This window comes from Phalangium opilio, unplaced genomic scaffold (genome assembly GCF_054372755.1).
Source record: "Phalangium opilio isolate 3A_F unplaced genomic scaffold, DU_Popi_V2 ptg000098l_1, whole genome shotgun sequence".
Lineage (NCBI taxonomy): Eukaryota > Metazoa > Arthropoda > Arachnida > Opiliones > Phalangiidae > Phalangium > Phalangium opilio.
In genome coordinates this window covers 588,167-602,473 of record NW_028324201.1, presented here as the reverse complement: position 1 = coordinate 602,473, position 14,307 = coordinate 588,167, and the positions used below count along the sequence as shown (strand labels likewise).

The following is a 14,307-nucleotide window of genomic DNA, read 5'->3' as shown; positions in this document are numbered from 1 at the left end:
TCTGCTTACTAACTTCAGCAGGGTTGTGCTCAGAGTTCACATTCTTTGAAGGTTGCACGCTTGGGCTCTTTCGAACCCTCTTTCATCGATATATCGCAAAAAAATCGAAGAATTCTGTGGCACTGCGTATCAGTCAAGTCGTGCGAATTAGGGTCATGTTGTTCCAATCGTTCCAATTTTTTTTTTCGTCACCACGCATCGCGCCGAAATCTTGAAATTCGTTATATCTTGTCGAATTCTCCTACCGTATTTCTACACCACATTTCTTGGAATTGCTCTTTAGTAACCCTGGTTCCGTCCAAGTATCGCCAGTCGCCTTCCCTATTTATATCGCTTGACGCGATATAAACATGGCCTTGTATCTCCAATTAGAACCTGGAGTTTGTCTTTAATCTCCTTCGTGTTAACTTTAGCCAAGTGAGCGTTAGGATTCAATCTGTTGCATTTGCCTTCGGCTTTGACCCAACTCGTTCTATCACCTTCGAGCCAGTAACATTTGCCTTTAACTATCACACCCTTTCTCTTTTTGCAATACAAAAACACTTAATACACAGATATAAATATACAAAAGATGAAATGAATGGAAGTTAATTAATTTGAAGGAAAATCATAGACCCAGGCATCTAGCAAAAATTTCGAAATTAAAGTCCGAAACTGTAAAATCGATGAATGAGTAGCGTCTGATCTGAGGTTTTCAGGTAACGCGTTCCAGGCACTAGCGCTTCTGTAGAAGAATGAGTTCTTCAAGGCAAGGCATCGCGCATATTTTATTGAGAACGTCGGAACAGCGTGTCTCTGATTCAAGGTCATAAATTCGTGTAGGCGGAAGGTAGGTGTAGTGGCCAGGCGGACAAGTGGAACCATATCGCAAACATCACGACGAACGGACAGTGGCAAAAGATGTAAGGTGCGCAGCCTGTCTACATATGGTATATGATTGATTTTATGCGATTTGGGAGACCTCAGAATGAAGCTTGTGAAACGCCGTTGAACACCTTCTAAGGTAGAAATATCTTTCTTCAGGTAAGGATTCCAAACCGGGGATGCAAACTCCAAAACAGGTAGACACATCGAGCGGTAGAGGGTTAGGGACGCCCTGGAGTAGCCAGTCGTTCTACGAATTAATCCACACAAACGTTTGGCACGGTTAGCAGAAAAGGCGACATGAGAAGCCCAGCATAGGTCGTAGCTGACCCTGACTCCAAGTAGCCGCATGAAGACAACACGTGTCATTGGAGTGTCGTTGATCCGATAGGAAACGTCATTTAGATATTTTCTTCTTGTCAGAACCATGAAATTACATTTCCGGATATTAAGCGAAATGTTGTTGGCAACACCCCATTGATAAACTCGATCGATATTTTCCTGCAAATCAGACCGGTTAGATGCCTCGCGTATGTCCTGAGAAATGTAGCTGTCATCCGCATATTGATAGATGGAACATCGTTCAGATAAAACGGATGGTAGGTCGGCCACAAACACGCTGAAAAGCAATGGTGCGAGAACCGAGCCTTGTGGAACTCCAGATAGAACATGGCGGTAGGAAATAAACTCTCCTCGATAAATCACGCGTTGAAAGCGGTTGGACAGGAAGTTCCGAAACCAGAAAAGAACAGCTCCCGAAACTCCAATACGTTCGAGCTGGTACAAGAGTCTCTTGTGGCACACCGAGTCAAAAGCCTTCGACCAGTCGAAGGAGACAACATGTACATCTGGAGGACCCCTCTCATCAAGGAAAGACGACCATTGGTGAAATGATTGTAAGAGTTTCTGCATGCACAAGCGACCAGTCCTGAATCCAAACTGTGATGAAGGCAGCAGAGAGTTATCTTCGAGGAATAAATTTAGTTTCTCGGCTATGATCGATTCAAGGACCTTCCCAACTACGGATGTAAGAGAAATAGGGCGGTAGTTTGTTATATCATTCCGTTTTCCAGAACCCTTAAAAACCGGGACCACATTGGCCAATATCCATCCTGAGGGCAGGGACGATGTCTCCAGTGAGTAGTTGAAAAGTTTAGTCAGTGGACCAATAATCGCAGGAGCCATCAACTGTAATAGACGTGGTGTTATACCATCCGGACCGCAGGCGGAACCAGGTTTTAAGCGAGTCAAGGCACAGGCAACATCAGAGGAATCAACGCGATCGAAGGTGAATTGAAGTTCAGGCTGACGAAGGAGTGGTAAGGTCAGCTCCTGATCCGGAGGACGGAAGTTGTCATAAAAATAATTTCCGAAAGCAGCGGCGATGGTGCAAGGGCAAGACAGCACCCCATTAGGTACCTCAAAGGACGAAGGCGGTGGTGAAAGAGATCTTGACCTCACAAAGCTCCAAAAGCGTTTAGGATACGTTGCCAGGGTATCGTGCAAGGTCCCAACGAACTTGTCATAAGCCTCACGTGTCGTCGAACGTAGAACATTACTGAACTGTCTATATTTATTCCAGTCTGAATCCTTATTGGACTTCCGGGCCTTATTATAAAGCGAAATCTTTTCATGACTTAGATGGACGAGTTCTTTAGAGATCCAAGGCGAACGCTTTCTGCCCCGTATGGCAGTTGATGTTATCCCTTACAGTGGCCCAAAAAATATCTAACCAAAGTTCCCAGGTCTCATCAATGTTATAGCTGGGAGAGAAGGCCAAGTCAAAAGGGGCGTGAAGAATCGTATTAAGTAGGTCCTCCAAGACCAAATCTTTGTAGTTCAGGACCGAACGGTTAACGCGTTGGGTAAAGCGATGCGGCATCTTGAGAGCGCCAGTGACCGCAGAATGGTCGCAATCTGGCAGATTGGCAGTAGTGCAAGTCTCGTGCAGGAATCTTTCGTCGTTAATAAAAACCAGGTCCAAAAAATTGTTGCCACGGGTGGGAGTGAGTACAATTTGTTGAAGCCCAAGGCCAAGGACAGTGTCGCAAAACAACTGTTCATCCGCAGTTCTCGGAGACGGATCCAACCATGATATGTGTACGTTAAAGTCTCCCATCAAAAGAAAAACGTCATGCGGTGGAAGTGTTTCATGTAGGTGTCCAAAAAGTTCGCAAAGCGTAACCATATAAGCCAGTGAAGAATTCGACGGACGATAGACGCAACCAAGCACAGCTGAGCGAGAGCCACAGGTGAAGGTCGCAAACACCGCTTCAATAGGAATCCCATCTTCAGAGGTCTGGAGTTCAGCAGGAAGCTCAATGCGAACCGGATGCAGAGTTTCGTGCAAGGCCAGTAATACACCACCGCCGCGTGTAGGACGATCCTTCCGGATAGTGACATATTCAGGGGGTAGTATCTCGGAACAGAAGGGTCAAGCCATGTTTTCGTTAGAGCGATGACATCATATTGAGAGGAGTTCAGGAGAGACAGATCCTTAATCTTTGAGCACAGGCTGCGAACATTGGCATGGAGGTAAGAAACATGTCTCGAGCGTTCATTGAGCCTTGTAAAGTATGCAGAATTATCCAGGGACGGTGCATCTTGCGCAGCAAAAAATGAGTCAGTGAGAGCCGATAGAGAACAGGTGGGACATAAATAGGGCTCGTCGGATGATCCGAGATGATCGTATTCCGCACGGCGCATGGACACACATTTCATGTGAAACCATCGTTGACAAGGTCGCCCTCGCAGAAAAGAGCCAATTGATTGTCAGTAACAGGTTTCTGGCAATGCCCACAAGGCCACCTCATAGTCAAGATCGGACCAGGATTCAGTTCCACGTCACCGCAAGATATCAAATGGTTAAAGCGCAGTGCCATTAGTGGCGAAACTTCAGAAACCACATCCAGTAGGGCAAGTGTTGACGGAAGCGAACGAAAACGATGGGGCGAGCGTACGTGACCAAAAGAGTCCGCAGTGGAGTACGCAACAAAGGGTGCGTAGAAGTAGCTTAGTCCAAACACTGAACAGAGAAACTGAAGTACACGTCACCATATAAATGAGCGTATAGTAGAGAGAGCGTGACCAACCCAAGAATCCGAACACAGTAACCCGTCCGTGTACCAGTAAAATACGCCTTGAAGACCTCAGGGAAGATTGGAGGCAGCATTTCCAAAAGCCACTTGTGCACTCAGCAAATTTAGTAACAACAAGAAGTTCGAAAACGGTAGTAAAATAAGAATTTGGAAAAAAAACTGTCGAAAAGCGCTAAGCCTAAAACAAGAGTCTAAAAACTGAAATTTACAAGAATTTAAGAATAGCGCGAGCGAAAAAACACGCGACCACGCGCCACGACAATCACGCGAAGGAAAGACCCTTGATGGAGTAGAAGCCAGTCTGGTGTCCATGTGGGATAGAAAAAAAACCAGATGATGGTGTTTAGAAGCCAGTAAGTACAGACTGGTGACCATGTGCGATGGACAAAAGACCAGATGAAGGTGGTGATTAGAAGCCAGTAAGTACAGACTGGTGTCTATGTGGGATGAATAAAAGGTGGTGGTTATAGAGCGACAATGGAGTAATAGGCAGTGTAAGTGGAAAACAAATTTCCGGGAACTATAAATGCGGTCCGGGAATTGAGAACACATTTGCTCCGATTTGCAAACTGCCAACGCGGTTCCCTGGGGTGTAACAACAGACAGACAGACACGTCGAAATTAAAGCCTCTCCGTGACATACGTCACTCGGAGAGGTAAAAAAGAAACTGCTGAGAGTGAATCTTCGTTGCCATCATGGAGAAAACTACGGTAAATAGAGCGGAGTGTTTTTCGTTCATAATTAGCGTGATTCGAACTTTTGACAGACAGACACTCGAGTGTTGACAAGTCTGTCAATCGTCCCTTGGAAGGATGACTTTATGTCTCTTGACGCGTCTCGAGTTACGCGTATCGTTAATAATGGTTTTATTGTTCATTGTTCTTCGCTTTTGCAAATTGCCTATTCAATCGTATTAAAACGACATTAGTAAAATGACATGATAAGAAACATTACGTGCGTCACAATCGTATTATTTTTCCCAATTTTTATTTAACTATTGGTGAGTCAAGTAATTTCACCTTGATCGAATAACACGATCGTAACCATTACCATCGTCTTTTTCATTTTTATCAAATATTTGCAATTAAATTTAACAATAGAGTCGAATATTTCGGCATTTCATCTTGATAGAATGACACGATCGTAACCATTATAAGCGCAATATAGTGATCGTACGGGGAACCCGAACCCGACCCGGGAAGTCGGGGATCCCCGGTTTTTTCCAACCCGACCCGACCCGACCCGGCCAGTCAGTTTTGAAGTCGGGTTTAAAAAAAATCGGGGTGGGGCCGTAGTAGAGGGTAAGCTATTATTGACGGTCGCGCTTTGTGATGCAGTAGATAGGAACTCGAATCTGATTAAGGCGAGCTTGAATATTTAACCTTTTTTTGTCTCGAGGCTTCGAAAGCCAGTAGAAAACTAATATATGTCGGCAATTTCATGGTCGTCCGTCAAACGCCAATGTATACATTGTGTGTTAAGTTGCGAGCAATTGATTTCGAAATTGAAAAAGTGGTAGAAGAGTTTCACGAGTAGCAGAAACCCCTTTCAGCCACTGCCAAAGACATAGGACAAGGACAATTTGGAAACTTTTCAAATGGAAGACGCGCCTGTTCTGGGACAATTAGTTACCCCAATCCCTTCCACGTTATATCAGATAGCAATGATATGGCAGAATCGCCTACTATTGGATTCACAAAAGCAATGATATGGCAGATTAGCCTACTATTGGATTCACTAAAGCAGTGATAACTTGGAACTAAATTACAGAAAATAAATTCCTTACATTACATAGTAATGATAGTACATAGCTACTATGTATAATTTTTTATAATATGTTAATTACATTTATATTATTAAAAAGGAAAACCCCGACCCGACCCGACCCGATTTTCCGGGTTTTTTTTCGCAACCCGACCCGGAACCCGACCCGACAAAAATCTCACCCTGTACGATCACTAGCGCAATACTAATCGAATTATTAATTTATTCGAGTTCATTAATTCCCACATTAATTAACAAAGAGCGTAAATACAGAAATATGATAATTTAAGGTATTTTATGCGGTGCTATGACTATTATTATTTATTACTAATCAACAACAATTATTACATTACTTTATGAAATTTTAGGTAAAAGATTGATGCAAAATTGTGGAAGTTTATAGCAATTATCATAAGTTCATACGATATGTTCCATAAGTTTGTCACTGGTTACTGAGAGATTGACATGAAGTGACGTAGGTAAAGCGTAGGTGTTGTAAGTCTAGCATTTCGAAGTATAGGTAGTGTCATACTTATGTAACATATCTTATAAACTTATGCAATTAGATGATCACTGTGCCTTTTGATAACGTGGTAAAACGAGATACATTCTTCAGGTCTGGTCATTTAAGCATCTTTAAGCACCTGGAGAAGAGGTTAGAGAGTCTCTCTGCCAGAAAGACGAGTAAAGCCAGAGCGTGTCCGATGGTCAAGATGGCGAACGCGCCTTGCAAGTCCACTATGACCAAAGGTCTTGTCCCACTCTTTTCCTGGAGGTGGTCCGTGTCAAACATGCCCTTAATCCTTTCCCACTCAATCGTGTCCTTTCGGAACTTTTCCAGGATACCGCAATCCTGCAGACGAAGTACTCTAAATCATAAATAATAAGAATTAAGTTTTCTATTTAATGTAATTGTTGGCCTTTTAAAACCGTAGTAGAGAACGCGGGTGGTCGCTTGTTTCCGCACAGTTTTTTTCACATCTTAAAAACCCATAGCCCGTTTCCGCAGTTTTTCATAATCCATTTCCGCACAGTTTGCAAAACATTTTAAAAACCTTAAACTTATGATGCTGGCTCATTGGACCGAAAATAGCCAAAATGTGAGGTTTTATGATTATAAATTTTTTGATGCATTTTAACGACAGATTAATTTTTAATGCAGGTTTAACAAACAGAATTTTTTTACTTCTATTTTTAACAAAAACACACTTGGTTTACGTCTATCAATACACTTTTTTTTATTTCGATAGTGATATTGCAGTGGTCAAATCACAAGTTTGCATGCCCCTATTGTAACATAGCCTAACCTAACCAAAATCTAACCGAACCAAACCTAACCGAACCCGAACAAAACCTAATCAACAAAAAAAAGTTTTATTTGCAAACTGTGCGGAAATGGGTTATCGTTAAATATGGTGAACTAACTTTTCAATGTAAAAACTGTGCGGAAATGGGCCATAAATAGTGTGCGGAAATGGGCCATAAAAAGTATGCGGAAATGGGCCATAAAAAGTGTGCGGAATTGGGCTATGATTCTCGAAAATTGTGCGGAAATGGGCATCCCCGAGAACGCGAATCAATTAGCAAGCTGACAGCGTGCGAGTTTATACTCGCTGTAGCAAATTCTTAGGTTCATTAATTAAAAGTGTCTTTGAAAACAATGTGATAGGAAAAAGATCAAAATTAATTATCTAACAGATATTCGTTTGAAGTGACAGATATTTTAAAATTAAAATTGCCTACAGCCTACTACACGTATTTGAAACTCAAGCCGTGCACTCGAGCTTAAAAACTAGCGGATATTTTAAATCCTGAAAATCCTGAAGTTTTTCGTCTCTTGACAGCACGCACAAAGCTAGGTTACATAGAGACCTAGCTTTGTGCGTGCTGACAATCGATATTGCAACAAGATATATACAGAATAAGCTGTCGTCCTATAGCTTGAAAACAAATTTTCTCACGCGCATTCTTTATCCCTGATGAAACAATATTTCAATGCTAATTTTAACTTAAGGTTTTTAGCAAGCATATGGTGTATTTTTAGGATTAAAAATTAAAATAACAATGCGCATTAATTAAGCAGAGTGGATGAATTTTTAAAGAGCTTACACCATATTGAGGGGATCTCGAAGCGGAGAGCCTTTTGGCACTTTGAAGATTGAAACAAAAGTATTACTTTACTATTAACCAATCACAGCTCTAAAAGGGAAGTTTTCATGTTTTTCACCACCAATTGACAGCAAGAATTGATCACTCCATTCAAGCAGAAGTTTATGACTTTTCCAAGGAAAATGGAAGACTCGCGGAGTTTATATTCGAAACCGTCAAGCTCTGGTACCGATCAACTTTCTACCTAATATTAGCTCGCCAGATACGGTTAAGCGTGGTCTGTAATTGTGTTTGAAAATAGAGACGATCCAAGAACTGTTTCAATAGATCTTCCTAGATATTTTGATAATAAGGATATTGTGGGGGGGGGGAGGATGGTGAGTGAGATTGGTCAAGGCCCACTTGATCACGCACCCACGGACGCTAGCTTTTCGAGATATAGAACCCCTTCAAAGACTAACCATGTATAAGCGCGAGTTACTTGATGTTAATTTCGTATTCCTTTGAATTCAAAGGAACCCAAAATTAACATTAAGTTTTATGGGAGATTGTACGTTTTTGGGATAAATCCTCTGCCCTAAAGATCAAAATGATCTTAGTCTTATACTTTCCAGGATAAGAAGAGTGATCAACTCACGCGTCAATGAGTGCTATCAGAAGTAAGATAAGGGACCAGAAGTATCGCGGTAACCGAATTCTTCACTTGGCGAAAGTGAATATTCTTGATAACACACCAACGGTTGGCCCTCTGGTAGCGGTTTCTGAATTCCCCCAACCCGTTAGACGCTCGCGGCGGTAGACGGCCGAACTAGATCCAAGCACCCGCGTCCGTGTTCCGCGGCTTTAGGTTGAGGGGAAGGGGGTAGGAAGTTTTTTTGGATCTCGACCAATTTTTTTCTCTCTAGTGGAGGCGCGATGGAAGCGGCATAATATCCTCAAATTTGTGCCAGGATCTATTACCAATGTTAGAGCACTTTACTTCTAGTCCCTTATCTTACTTCTGGTGCTATACAAGGTACTAACGCCAATTTCATCTTTACACGACAGCTTCAATTTAACTACATCGTATTACCAGAAGGGGATAATAGAAGAAGAATGACACTCTGTTTCCTCTTAATACTTTAGTTAACGTCATTCTTCCCAGGCTTACCCATTTTGTTTGCTCTACCGCTCATCAAACTTCAGATGGGCATCGCAGCGCAAGGTGAATTCTATAAGTGTTTGGCACTAAATCCCCAGCAAGCAATCAACCCTCAAACTTTGATTGTCTTGACATGGGACAAAAATCCACAAGCGCATGCGTCTGACCAAATTGTTAAAGGCTAATAGAGTAATGATGAGGGAACTATTTATCGCGTATTTGATTCGGTTTAGTAACCATGCTCCAAATGTTCCAATGTTGGGAAGAATGGCGTTACAATTACCCCGATTTGTGGTGCACTTCTCTCGAAGAGAAGTATTATATACTTCTGGTAATACCAGATCCCCGGAATAGACAATAATAATTTTCTGAAAATTGAAAGTGAAGTTACATGTTTGCTTACCAGCGTGTCCCAAGAAAGTGTTAAAAAGTTGGTCACTAAGAAAGTGAAAATTATGTTCTCCCAAGCGAGCGACCGACCCTTGCATGTTCTCTCGGCCCCAATCGAAGGCATACTTCTCGTGCAAGACTTTCAAGACACCCGAAGGTACCGATGTCGCCCCGGAACTGATCGGGTCTCGTCTGACTCCGTCGCCCAAATGACCCAAACGGCCGGTACTGATCGCCTACAAGTAAACGAAAAGCATTTTAAGCCTGGCGTCGGCTGCTTTCAACAACTCGCAACGGAGTTCAATTTTTTGGTTCAAAGATGTTTTCCGGTTGTCACGTGACGTTTTTAATCGAACCTTCAACGAATCAAATGGCAAGGGAGTACGTTATATCTTAGTGCATCCGTTTCGTAATGGCGACTAAAGCATGGTTTTTACTTGACCGTAAAAACCTACTTTGCAGCTGGACGTCAAATGTCAGATTGGTTTTTTACGTTGTCACCCATCGTTAAAGCGTTTTCACTTAGCGTAGTTCTCGCAAATAATGGAACCAATGCTTACCAGATAAACTGAACATTGCACCAATTGCGGCCCATCTTTCTTTTTTGGTCTTTGTAATCTTTGTGTCTGATATCATAAAGATAAGGATGGCTCCTAACCTGTTCAATAAAACTTTCAGCATTGAACTTCGGCATTCTCAGGGATTTGTAGTAGTAACTGACTCGATTAGGAAGTAAATAAATAAAAACATGGCGGACCGCGGACGTCCTTTTCCGAACACGCGTGGTCGAAAATGACGTCACGACTCGAGCTTATTGCTGATTGGCTCGAGCAGAGCGTTAACATTGAACGCGGCCAAAAAAATTGAAAACTAATATCGCCACACCCAACGTAATTTCGGTCCAGCGTAACTATGTTTTTTTCTTGTTGTCGCTTGACATCGGACGACAAGTTAAAACCAAGCCTTATGTTTTTACGAGAGCTACAAAAACATTGGTTTGGAGAATAATTTTAAAAATATGTATAAAATGCTTTTTGAACCCAAGATTACTATGGAATCATTACTGCTGAGAATAAACTGAATCGTTTTCAAATTTAAAATTGGTTCTTCGCGAGTTGCTCGTAAGTACGCTTTTGTAATTAATTTTTAGCAGCAGACGCCATTTTGAAGAGATCTAGCAACGCTAAAAAATTGCTCTTAGCCACTCATGACGTAGCGTGGCCAAAATAACCGCAAACGGAGAGAGACTGTATTTTTCCAGTTGCTGGTAGTTGAACGCAGCCTTCATGCCCCTTAAAGTATTAAACCTTTCGAAATCGAAACATAACCAACCAGACAGGTTATAACCACACTTGAAAGATAGTTTTAGGTCATGTTAAAAATGGGCGCTTTAGTGATACCAAAATTATACGACTCACGAGAAAGGGAATTCAACTATAGCAAGACAATTCTAAAGTTCAAATAAATTTTGAAAGCTAGAACTTAAATAAGAGCGGTTATATATGATTTTTTTAGTGTACCACAGTCACTGAAAATATAAAAGCACTTGTCAAAGGGAGCGCTGTATTCACCTAAGCTAAACGTGATCACAAAAACTACTTTTAACCATTAATGACTGACCTCTAAGGCTTGATGAAAGAAAGTGCTACGCAAACTGCCCGCAACGATCTTCCCTTGATGGACAGCGGCGGCTAATTGGTCAAGAGTGTCGATCGGATCCTCCAAACCCGGAAAGTTCAAAAATGAAACTGCGCAAAAAAGACACCATAATCAAGGATGATAGGGGGTGGATACGAATTCTGAGAGAAACACGCGCCGTAACTTCGGAGGCGATTGGGTCTGGTGGGACGCTAAAAATGGGGGAGGAATACTCGGGACGAAAGGCAGGTGAGCTACCTCAGAACTAGACCCTATTTAGCGCCTTCGTGTTGGCCTAATTTTACATGCATATTGCCAAAGTTATTTTAAACCTTTTTCTCATAAATAAAATTTGCAATTGAAACATTAAATTTTGTATAGAGTTAATATTTAATAATTATTGTTTCGAAATTGTTGCTAAAATAATAGTGCACATAGATGACGCTGCAATAGGGAAACGCCGGTAGGAATTTCTTTGACGGCGCTAAACGCGTCTGATAGAGTTCTTTGTTCCGCCTTCAAGGCGGATTGAAAGGGTTATAAGATCAAATATTTCATTAAATAATGTTTATAACTTCTAACTATGGTGTAAAATGATAATTTTTATGCGCGAAAGAAGAAAAGGTTTAATAATCAATGTAAGTTTTTCCAAACATAGTAAAATCACGTTTGGTTTCATCACTATGCGTTAGTAGTTAAATTCCATTTTTTTCATCAAATGACTAATCGTTTCAATCGTCTTTGAAATAGGAATTAACAACTCTAGGTGACGCCCAGCGCGTTCAAATAAATACCTACCGGCGTTTCCCTATTGCAGCGTCATCTACGTACACTATTATTTTTGGAACAATTTCGAAGCAATAATTATTAAATATTAAGTCTATATAAAATTTAGTGTATCAATTGCAAATTTTATTTATGAGGAAAAGGTTTAAAATAACTTTGGCAATATGCATGCAAAATTAGGCCAACACGATGGCGCTAAATAGGGTCTAGTTCTGAGGTAGCTCACCTGCCTTTCGTCCCGAGTATTCCTCCCCCATTTTTAGCGTCCCACCAGACCCAATCGCCTCCGAAGTTACGGCGCGTGTTTCTCTCAGAATTCGTATCCACCCCCTATCATCCTTGCCATAATTAACATAAACACAAAGAAATAACCAAAAGTGAGACAGCAAGGAAAGTGTAGGCGACGCGTGATTCTCATTGTCTCTGAGCGAGGGGCTAGTCATTCGCCAAAATTTTGTACACCTGATTTCTGAACTTTTATGTGAATTCCGTTGATTACTGATTAAATTCCTTGATTTCTGTGATTTGGATTATTTTAGGTGATTTTCTTTACACTGATTTCCCGTTATTGCCGCAGATTACTTGTGATTCTTATTTGAATTTCAACGAATACTGTTGATTTTTTTTTGGTGAATGCCGTGATTACCACTGGATTCTTGGTGAATTACGATTATTTCTATCTGAACTGATTACGATTTTTATTTTGGATTTTCGAGTTCCACGACTGTTTATGTGTGGTTATTTCACGAAATGTGTGATTTCCGAGGTGATTACAAAAGATTACAAGTAAATAATGTGCTTATTTCTGAATTTCTCAAGATTTCTCGTGATTTCCAGTGATAATCGAAGATTTCTGATTACCTTTGATTACCCACAAGAATGATTTTGATTACACTCTTATAACTCATGGGTTGAATGAGTAGGGCTATTTGAATTTTTACTACAATTTGGTAATAAAATAACCCAGTAGCAGTTGAATAAATCTTTCCTGGTAGTTTGGAATAGGGTTGTTTCAAAACAAAAAAATGTGGTTATTGCAGTAACCATGGATTAAATTTAATCCATGCAGTAACCCAAATTGGTCATTTGCAATTTTGGGCAAACCAAGCATACAAATTCACGGTATTGAATACTAGATGGATGTTTAGAAAACTTTGCAATACCAGTTATTTAAGTAATATATAAACAATCATTTGAAATAATAATATAACAAGATGACCCCGACCATATAACGTTTTGCCTGGGCTAGCTAAATTTATTGTAAGGTGACCCTGGCCTATATACTTTACGGTTATTTTTTTATTTTAAATATCAAATATCATTCCAATTATGAACCTACCTCGGCACATAGCCGAGAAGTAAGACGTCACGTGATCCTTTGAGAGGGAAATTCAAAAAGTGTAAACCCGAAAATACGGTTAGAGAGAGAGAGAGGCTCACACTACACACTAGACTAGAGATCAGCATTCAGCATGGTTACTGTAGCTTTGTCTACGGTTAGTTTACAATTTTTAACAATTTATAGGACTAATAATGGTTTCGTTTAAGAAATGTTGTTACAAAAACTGTAGCCCCGATATTAAATTCATCCCATTCCGCACACAAAACCAAATTGGACTGTGGACATATGTAAAAGATGGATTATTTCGGGCGGTTGAACTGATTTAACCACGGAAAAGATAAAAAGAACACATTATGTGTGCCCCTTGAACAACAGAGGTATCCAAATGCCTCGAATTATTGCGACAGCCATGGTAACAACAATACTTTATTATAACCATACTTATTATATTTCTGTGAATATTGAGAGGTTAAAAAATAAAACACTGGAAAGGGTCAGTAGATTATAAACAGGAAACAAATTTGATAATTACCATCGCCAAGGCACTGTAAGCACAAACGCGGCACGCATGATTCACGGGGTGGCACGAGTATAGGAGTATCTCCGTAAAACTTAAGCCTCGGCCGTAATAATGTAAACAAACTTCTCTGATTTTTTTCTCTCTCGGTTGCGCCGATTGCGCATGGGCGCCACGCTCTTAGAGAGCCACTGGCACTGGTAACGTTTATGAAAGGGGGGCTGGCGGAGAATTTGGTCTCTCCGGCTCAATTTTTGTGCTCACTGCTTACAGGATAGGTAACTCCCTATCTTCGACGGCAGCTTATTCGATATAAAATGTGTTCCAGCTTTGGTTCTCAGCACGAGCAAACCCTGGTTCTTTGTTGAAGTGATTTTACAGTAATCTATAACGTCGTTTTAAGGGTGCTGACAACATACGAAAGAAATATTTCGAGACAAAAGACGAATTAAATTCTGATATTTAGGATTTAAAATCTCGACGTTTTAAATCCTGTAAATCAGTAATTCCATTGTCTGTTGTCTGTTGTCTGCACGCACAAAGCTACGTTAATGATCCCACTAAGGCGCTTCAACATAGAAATCTGGGTTTGCGCGTGCTGACAACCAAAGCTGGAACAGATTATATATCGAATAAGCTGCCGTCGGAGATAGGGAG

At 40.9% G+C, this 14,307-nt stretch overlaps 1 protein-coding gene and 1 long non-coding RNA gene across 2 annotated transcripts; one reads left to right on the top strand and one right to left on the bottom strand.

Moving 5' to 3' along the window:
- Positions 1-5,924: 5,924 nt before the first annotated feature.
- On the top strand, positions 5,925-6,431 carry LOC149632611 (uncharacterized). The gene is made up of 3 exons (XR_016373595.1): positions 5,925-6,017; positions 6,096-6,222; positions 6,294-6,431. It is a non-coding gene; the product is annotated as an uncharacterized LOC149632611 (long non-coding RNA).
- LOC149632610 (uncharacterized) lies at positions 6,200-12,360 on the bottom strand. The gene is made up of 4 exons (XM_089850995.1): positions 12,164-12,360; positions 10,988-11,115; positions 9,381-9,603; positions 6,200-6,596 (listed from the first exon to the last, which is right to left on the bottom strand). The coding sequence occupies exons 1-4, from the start codon at positions 12,207-12,209 to the stop codon at positions 6,466-6,468; spliced, it is 528 nt and encodes a 175-aa protein (XP_089707121.1). The 5' UTR covers positions 12,210-12,360; the 3' UTR covers positions 6,200-6,465.
- Between the last annotated feature and the right edge of the window lie 1,947 nt (positions 12,361-14,307).

Bases quoted from the DNA above. Each gene is read 5' to 3' on its own strand.
- LOC149632610 (XM_089850995.1), bottom strand. From the start codon at position 12,209: ATGAGAATCACGCGTCGCCTACACTTTCCTTGCTGTCTCACTTTTG. The intron at 11,116-12,163 runs GTTATTTCTTTG...TTTTTTGCGCAG, and splicing joins TCCTTGCTGTCTCACTTTTG to TTTCATTTTTGAACTTTCCG. The intron at 6,597-9,380 runs GTAAGCAAACAT...TTTATGATTTAG, and splicing joins CACTTTCTTGGGACACGCTG to AGTACTTCGTCTGCAGGATT.